The sequence below is a fragment of the Choloepus didactylus genome, chromosome 1 (assembly GCF_015220235.1).
Source record: "Choloepus didactylus isolate mChoDid1 chromosome 1, mChoDid1.pri, whole genome shotgun sequence".
Taxonomy (NCBI): domain Eukaryota; kingdom Metazoa; phylum Chordata; class Mammalia; order Pilosa; family Megalonychidae; genus Choloepus; species Choloepus didactylus.
The window spans coordinates 59035614-59043961 of record NC_051307.1 but is presented as its reverse complement, the minus strand read 5'-3'; the positions used below and the strand labels follow the sequence as shown (position 1 = coordinate 59043961).

At 34.9% G+C, this 8348-nt stretch overlaps 1 protein-coding gene across 1 annotated transcript; it reads right to left on the bottom strand.

Moving 5' to 3' along the window:
- Window positions 1–6491: 6491 nt before the first annotated feature.
- On the bottom strand, window positions 6492–7454 carry LOC119531500 (olfactory receptor 5K1-like). The gene has a single exon (XM_037832847.1). It carries the CDS (start codon window positions 7452–7454, stop codon window positions 6492–6494), a length of 963 nt encoding a protein of 320 aa, XP_037688775.1.
- Window positions 7455–8348: the final 894 nt, after the last annotated feature.

The following is an 8348-nucleotide window of genomic DNA, read 5'->3' as shown; positions in this document are numbered from 1 at the left end:
TTAGATGCTAGGAGAAAAGCACAGTATTAATCAAATCCCAGCATTATATGCAGGTGACCTAGACAAACTATAGTGGTCTACTCCTTATTTCAATGTGGGAGTTTTCTATTATAAACTCATGAAAAATAATGCCTAAAACTTTGGTAGGTAATAATATGAAAGATCAAATATAGTGCCTAGGGGATAGTAGTTCATAGTAAGTGATTTTTCTTTCTCTACTAGCAGTGTGACCTCATGCAAATCTCTTAATCTCTTGGACCCTGAATTTATTTATTTGTAAAATAGGAACAATAGTGCCTTTCCTACTCACCTGGTAAGCATCAAATACAAATGACTAAAAAGTACCTGAAAAGATGCTTAATATCACTAGCTATTAGGGAAATGGAAATCAAAACCACAATAAAATATCATGTCACACATACTAAATGGCCACTAATAACAAAATAGAAATCTACAAGTATATGGAGAAATAAGAACACTCATTCATTGCTGATAGGAATGTAAAATGTTCAAGTTGCTGTGGAAGTCAGTTGGCAGTTCCTCAGGAAGTGAAGTACAGAATTGCCACATGATCCAAAAATCACACTACTAGGGATATATACAGAAGAATTGAAAGCAAGGACTTGAACAGATATTTGCACACTGATGTTCATAGTGGCATTATTCACAATTGCCAAAAGATGGAAGCAACCCAAGGGTCCATCAATTGATGAATGAATAAACAAAATGTGGTATATACATGTGATGGAGTATTATTTAGCTTTAAGAAGGAATGAAATCCTGAATCATGATTCAACATGGATGAATTCTGAGGACATTATGTTGAGTGAAATAAGCCTGACACAAAGAATGAATAATGTATGATCTCAATGTTATGAACTAATTATAATAAGCAAGCTATAGAGTTAGGATCTAGAACGTAAGTGTGCTAGTTTCAATCTATTTTGTCCCTCACAAAACCCATATTCTTTAATGTAATCTTGTGGGGGCAAACTTAGTCTTCTGATTGGAGTGGGACATTTGATTAGGTTGTTTCCGTGGAGATGTGACTCACCCAAATGTAGATGAGAACTTTTGATTAGATCATTTCCATGGAGGTGTAGAATCTGTACATTCAGGGTGAGTATTAATTAGATCACTGTAGTCCTTTAAGAGAACTCACCAAGAGGAGAACCTCAGAGAAGCTGAGAGAGACATTTTTGAGAGAAGCTAAGGTATGTAATCCAGAGTTTCCCCTTGGAGAAGCTAACAGCTGAAATACTCCCAGACTCTTGGAGATGCTTGGAGATGCAGACAGAAAGACATTTGAAGATGTTAAGCTAAGAGATGAAGCACAGAGTTTGCCTCAGAGGAGCCAAGACAGGACTCCCACATGCTTAAGAGAAATGCCCCAGGAGAAACAAGCAGAGAACTGAGAGAAGCTAAGAGAGACAGAAGCCCAGAGACATTTTGGAGAAAACCATTATGAAATCAGAACCCAGAAATAGGGGGCCAAAAGATGCCAGCTGCAAGCCTTCTCAGCTAACAGAGTTGTTCCAGATTCCATCAGCCTTTCTTCAGTGAAGGTACCCTCTTGTTGATGCCTTAGTTTGGACATTTTTATGGCCTTAGAATTGTAAATCTATAGCCTAATAAATCCCCTTTATAAAAATCAATACATTTCCGGTATTTTGCATAACAGTAGTTTTAGCAAACTGGAATAATAAATTACCAGGAAATTCATTGGGGTTAGGAAATGGGGAGTTGATGTGTAACTTGTGCAGAATTTCTGTTTAGGCTGGTGATAAAAATTTGGAAATGGATGTTAGTGATGGTAGCATATTATTGTGAGTGTAATCAATAGCACTGACCTCTAGAGTAAATAAGGTTAAAAGAGGAAACTTTAGGGTGTGTATATTACTAGAATAAAAATTAAAAGATAAAACATAGGACTGTCAATCATAGAGTAGCCAATAATAGTACAAGTATAAGAATATTTTTTCATGGGTAATAACAAAAGTATGCTGCTAATACAAGGTGGTAATCATAGAGTAGCATATGGGGAAAAATGACACCTAATGTAAATAATAACTGATAGGTATAACTATTTTAATAATCTTTCATCAATTATAACAAAGGTAACTGCTGTTAAAAAATAGTACAGTAATAAAAAATGTATGATCATCAATAGTTATAAATGTTCCACACCAATGCAACATGTTGGTGGTGGGGTGGTATATGGTAAAACATGTATTTCATGCATGATTGCTTTGTAAACTCACAACTTGTCTAATTTAAAAAAAATAAAAAATAAAAAACAGAAGAAGATTTAAGACGCTTTTACTCTGTGCTGCTGATATAGCACATACACAGCCCTGAAGGACTCTGTGAGTATTGTTGTATGCAAATGGAAGGAACCCTCTGACATGGCTTAAGCAGGGAGAGGATCTTCATTACCTCACCCAGCCACCTGGACCTGGATGTGGCCCCTGGATAACACATCGCAGTGTTCCTTCTGTCTCTGGTCTCTGCATCTCTGTTTCACTTTTATGTTCCTGCACATCTCTTTCTGTGTTTCTCAAACCATGGTAGAAGATGGCCAAACACATCTGAATTTTTATGACACAGCCACATGGGAGTCTGACCCTCTCTCTCCTTCCGGGTTGGGTACTCCCCCAGCTCACACTCCCTGCTTTCTCCTTTTTAGAATTGGATCATGTCTCCCAAAACTATGTGCTTAAGTCCTAATCTCCAGTCCTGAGGGCATGAACCAATTTGGAGAAGGGATCTTTGAAGATGTTATTGAGGTGAAGCCAAAATGAATCAAGGTGGGCCTTAATCCAAAATGCCAAGAATCCTTATAAGCAGTGTAAATTTGTACACAGTAGTAGAGCCAACAGTCACGTGACAGAGGCAGAGATTGAGGTATGCTTTGCCAGCAAGCCACCACCAGAATGCTACAGAAATCAGAGAAACCATGATCCTGCCAAAACTTTGATTGGACTTCTGACCTCCAAAACCATGAGCCAATAAATTCCTGTTGTTTAAACAAATAAAAAAGTACCAAAAACCTTAATATAGATTCAGTATTCATAATCCTTTGTTAAATTCCATCTATTCTGTTGCTACACCTTCCTCTAATTTAACCACTTTCCCAAACTTCAGGGATGTCTAGGGAGTGACCACCCTAAATTGTTCATCTTGAAAAGGGGTGTCAAATTTATGAGAAAAAGGGACACATCTGGTTGATGTTCTTGAAGAGGCTACTGCCTCTGGGTTTTAGGGCTTAGCTGTCATAGGAGTTCTCTGAAGGATTTAAATTTCTGAAGAATAAACTTAATGCATGAAACATTTATAGGGTCTCAGGGATCCGGGTATTCTTTATGAATACTGAATCTCTATATAATTTTTTTCTCAGTTGCTAGGATATTAGAATAGCCAGAAGGAAAGAATTGAAATCATGGAACTCTAACCCATAGCATCCTTTGAAATTTGTTCTATAGCTACTTGCTAAAGTATAATTTGAATGTGATCACATTTTTGTATATATGTTATATTTCACAGTAAGGAAATAACTGAAGCTCATAACATTTTTGGAAATATCCTGTATAACTACTTGTTAAATCATAATTTGAAAGATATTATCTTTTTTCATATATGTTATATTTCACAACAAGAAAATAACTAAAACTGTGGAACTATAACCCACAACATTCTTTGAATTTTACTCTCTAAATACTTGTTAAATTGTACTTGGAAAGTTATTTCTTCTATGTATATATGTTATATTTTACAATAAAAAATGTGATTAAAAATATTAACATGATTCAGATCTCAATATCTCTTAAAATTATACTCAGGAAAGTCCAATGCTCTTCTCCAACTTTTCCATCTCATTATATACCCCATTAGGTTACCAACTTCATTAGTTTCTAATTTGTCTTTTGTATGTTTCTTTTTGCAATATTTCTCCTTCTTTCCTACAGAAAAGGTTACATACTATAGAAACTCTTTTGCATCTTGCTTTTTCTCTTAATATGGTTAAAATCCCTCTGTCCAAATTCAGAGAGCTTCTTATTTTTTTCAGCTTGATAATACTCCATACTTGGGCATTTAGGTAGTTTCCAATATTTTGCAAATACAAATAATGCTGCAAAGATTAAACTTACCAATAATGCTTTTTCCATTTTATTTGAGGTGTTTCTTGTATCTTCAGAGAAAATTCCAAGAGGTGGGATTGATGTGCCAAAAGGCAGATGTATAGGTAGTCACGTTACCTATTACTAAATTCCTCTCCACTGGAGTTTCATGATTTTGAACTCCACTAATAAGATATGAGAAGGCCTGTTTCCCTAAAACTCCACCAAAAGAGTGTGTGGTCGAACATTTGAATTCTTGCCAATCTCCTAGGTAACATATTATAACTCAGTGTAGTTATAATGTGCCTTTCTTTCATGATGAGTAGAACTGATGTTTCATTGAGTTCAAGAGATTATGTATCCTTTTTTGTAAACTGTTCATTTCTTTTGTCCATTTTCTAATAGACCTTTCCCTCAGTTTATATTAGTTTTTCTTTTTTTAATTAAGGACATTCTCCCTTTCTCTGTGGGTCTATATTACCCTTGAGCAATGAAGCTCTATTCAAATTAACCCTCTTCTTCTCTGCTGGGGCTTGTCTTGGCCACCCACCCTGCTACCTCCAGCTGCCGAACAGCTTCACCAGAGAGATGCTGGAGAGGAAGGGGCACCCGTAGAGGCCCTCATCAGAGGGGGGATGCTATGGAGCTGCAAGATCATGTTGCCATCTCCGTTCTTGTACTGTTCTGAAACTCTGTCATCTGCAAGCTGAACACCTCCTGCTGTTCCCAGTACAGGTGGACCATGTCTAAGGCCTGGGTCTAGAATCTGCAGATCTCCATGTCCTCAGCATCCATATATGGTGACATGTGTCATGGAAACTCCACCTCTTCCCCAATGAGGGCCAGGATGGGTTCTGCAGAGCCTATCACCTTGATCTCTTCTAGAACAGAGAAGCCAGAACAACTGCTAAAATCACCTTTCATCAAATATAATTTTTTCTCACACCAACCTTTGCAGGTCAGGAATCTACAGTAAACCATTCATATGAGGAAAGTGGGGCATTCTACTGGGTCTGGCTTGTTTTCTTGAAGGGATAATTGTCATGAAAAAATGTGAATGTGCTAGATGAAGAAACACATGAGACATATTAAAACCAGTTATGGTGTGTGGTCCTGGACTGGTTATTGGTTTGAACCAACCAGCAGCAAACGTTATTTTGGAGACAAATATGTAAATGTGAATATGTTCAGGGTATTAATTGAAATAAGATGTTACTGCAATGGAATATTTGACATAAATACGAAGTTTCAAAACAGTTTGTATGCTATGATATAATTTAAAATAAAAAAGTACACATTTGCCTAAATGTGCAATGAAAAAGATCTTAGAGGAAATACACCAAATTTTTGATGGTAATATCTGTATGATGGCAATATATGATTTATTTTTGCTTGTTTTGATTTTCTAATTTTTAATAATTCATATGTACAGTTTCTGTGATAACAGAGGATGTTTAAAAAATAAAAAGTATGACTAAAGACATGAGTCCATGGAAATTAATATAAGTAATGTGTTATTGTTCTTTTCATTTTGTACTTTTTTGTAATCAATAAATATTTTTTGTTCAGATGCTTGCTCATCATCTCCCTATTTCTGTAGTTGATATGAATATAACAATATTTTACATTAAAACAGTGTAGGTGGTTATACTCAATAATAAGCAAAACAACTAACAGCATCAAAGGAACAAACCATTGGTTTAATTGATATATTCAGGAATTGCCTTGTTATGAATCATGGACAACAAATGAAACTATGTGAAAACATTCAATAAAAGTAGCATCATTTTCAACAACAGATTGAGAACTACCCATTAAAAGATACTTTTTCAGAGAGTGTGAGAGTATATATATCTAAGACTAAGGATGAAGGTATTTCTAATTTGAGAATACACATTACACATGAATCTATATTCAAATGTAATCACTAGAATATAAATAAAGCTGAGATTCAAATTCAACAGTTCAGTTTACATTTGATAGATATGTTACTTAAGAAGTGATTAATATTTGAGAACACAGAATGTGTCTAAATTTGTAAGATTAAGTATCCCATATATTTGTCAACAATACTAAATGTATACACTGTCTTCTATCGTTAGTATTTGTTGAGTTTGTTAAAAATTGTACCTAATTACTCCGTTACAATTTGTGACCCCATAGGTAGCCATTTGCTCATTCTGATGGATGCTATTAGCATAGATTTTGAAATATTTCTCAGTAAAAACCTTCCATCCTGAACTTATATATCCGCTCATACATTATTTGAAATATACAACATCATATTTTACAGATTTAATATATTACATAAAAATTACCTTTTTTCATTTTCTCATCTCCCAGATTTTGACAAATATTTTTATGGTGTTAAAATCAGTTTGATACAGGAGCTGGTATCTGTTTCAGAATGTTACAAGATTTATTCTTCATAATTCTTTTCACAGCATTTATTACTCCCTTATTTCTCAGACTATAAATAAAAGGGTTTAGTAAAGGAATTACTAGAGTATAAAAAATAGAAACAACTATATCTTTATCTTCTTTTTTAGCTGGTTGAACATACACAAAAAGAAGAGAACCAAAGAATATTGAGACAGAGAGAAAGTGGGATGCACAAGTTGATAAGGCTTTGCCTCTTCCCTCTTTGGATTTCATTTTGAAAATAGTGTGAAGGATACAGAGGTAACTGATTATAATGATAGTCATAGAAAAGGCTTCAATTGACCCTGCAAATATAAATACCATCAGTTTATTGATATAGGGGTCAACACAGGAAAGACTGTATAATGGAAATATATCACAAAAAAAGTGATTGATTTGATGAGAACCACAGAATTTTAGCCTAAACAGCAACCCTACATGAATCATGGGATGCAAGTTTCCACCTATGTAGGCTCCTGTGAGCATTTGAATGCAGAGTTTCTTCAGCATTGTGGTGTGGTACTGTAATGGACTGCATATTGCCACATATCGGTCATAGGCCATTGCTGCCAGAAGAAAGCAGTCTGTAGTTTCAGCAAGACAGAGGAAATAAAATTGTGCCATGCATTCATAGAGGGAAATTATTCTGTCTTTTGAAAAGAAGTTCTCTAACATCTTGGGAGTAATAGCACAAGAACAGCAGGAATCCATCAGAGCCAGGTTGCCCAGGAAGATGTACATCGGTGTGTGAAGACGATGCTCCATATAAACCAATATAACCAAACCAAGATTCCCCACCATAGTGACTAGATATATGGCAAAGAACATCAGAAACAGAAGGATCTTCAGCTCTGGTCGATCAGTAAATCCTGTGAGGATAAATTCAGTTGACATTGACTGGTTATCTTCAGTCATCTCCACCTCTGTTGAGATAGGAATTATGAAGAAATAAGATTCTAATTTGGAATGTGTCTTTCAAATTCCCTTTTGTATAAAAGGCAGAGGAGTTTCTTCAATCATCCTCTGTTGTCTTTCAAATATAGGCACATTACTTCTAGGAGGCATTATTTCCCCTAAAATTCAGCTGTATGGCCTCAAGATCTGAGGTCAGGATATATGGAACAAGTTTTGCTGGGTGAATATATGTAAGAATAGTGTACAAATTATGGAACCCATATTTTGTTCCGTATTTCCAAACAATTTCAACTTCAGCTGTTGTTTCGAATAGCATTGTAGTCTACTTAAAAAGCAATTGACCTCTGTATGTATTTTTTCCACTGAGAATATTTTTTGTTTACTATACATTGGAAATAATTTTGAAAATTGCATAGAATAGATTTGTTAATTTATGTATATTAGGAGGTGCATAAAGGGTACTAAGGATGAAGTTGGAGACTATCTTTAATGAAACTTGCCTTGGGAAACTTAGGAAATAAATATCCACATATTTCCTTAATAAGCAATTAGCATATATCACCTTCATTCTTATATCAACTCATTGTAGAAATTTTTCCTGCCTGTGAACAGCAAAATATGAGACTACTTGTAAATAAAATATATTTTCTCCATTTTTGTGAATATTTATCTTGCTTTAAGGGTTTCCTTGATGTAATTATTAGGTCTGTGGAGATACCCTAAATAATGGTAAACAAATTATGAGATTACAAATATACACTATATTATTTGATTACTCATTTAAGCTCACATTCCCTTGATCATTTCTAGATCTATTTATCTTTATTGGAGTTCAGTGACCAGAATATCCCAGTACTGACAGGTGCAGCATTCTGCTTCCAGAAAGATTCTAAT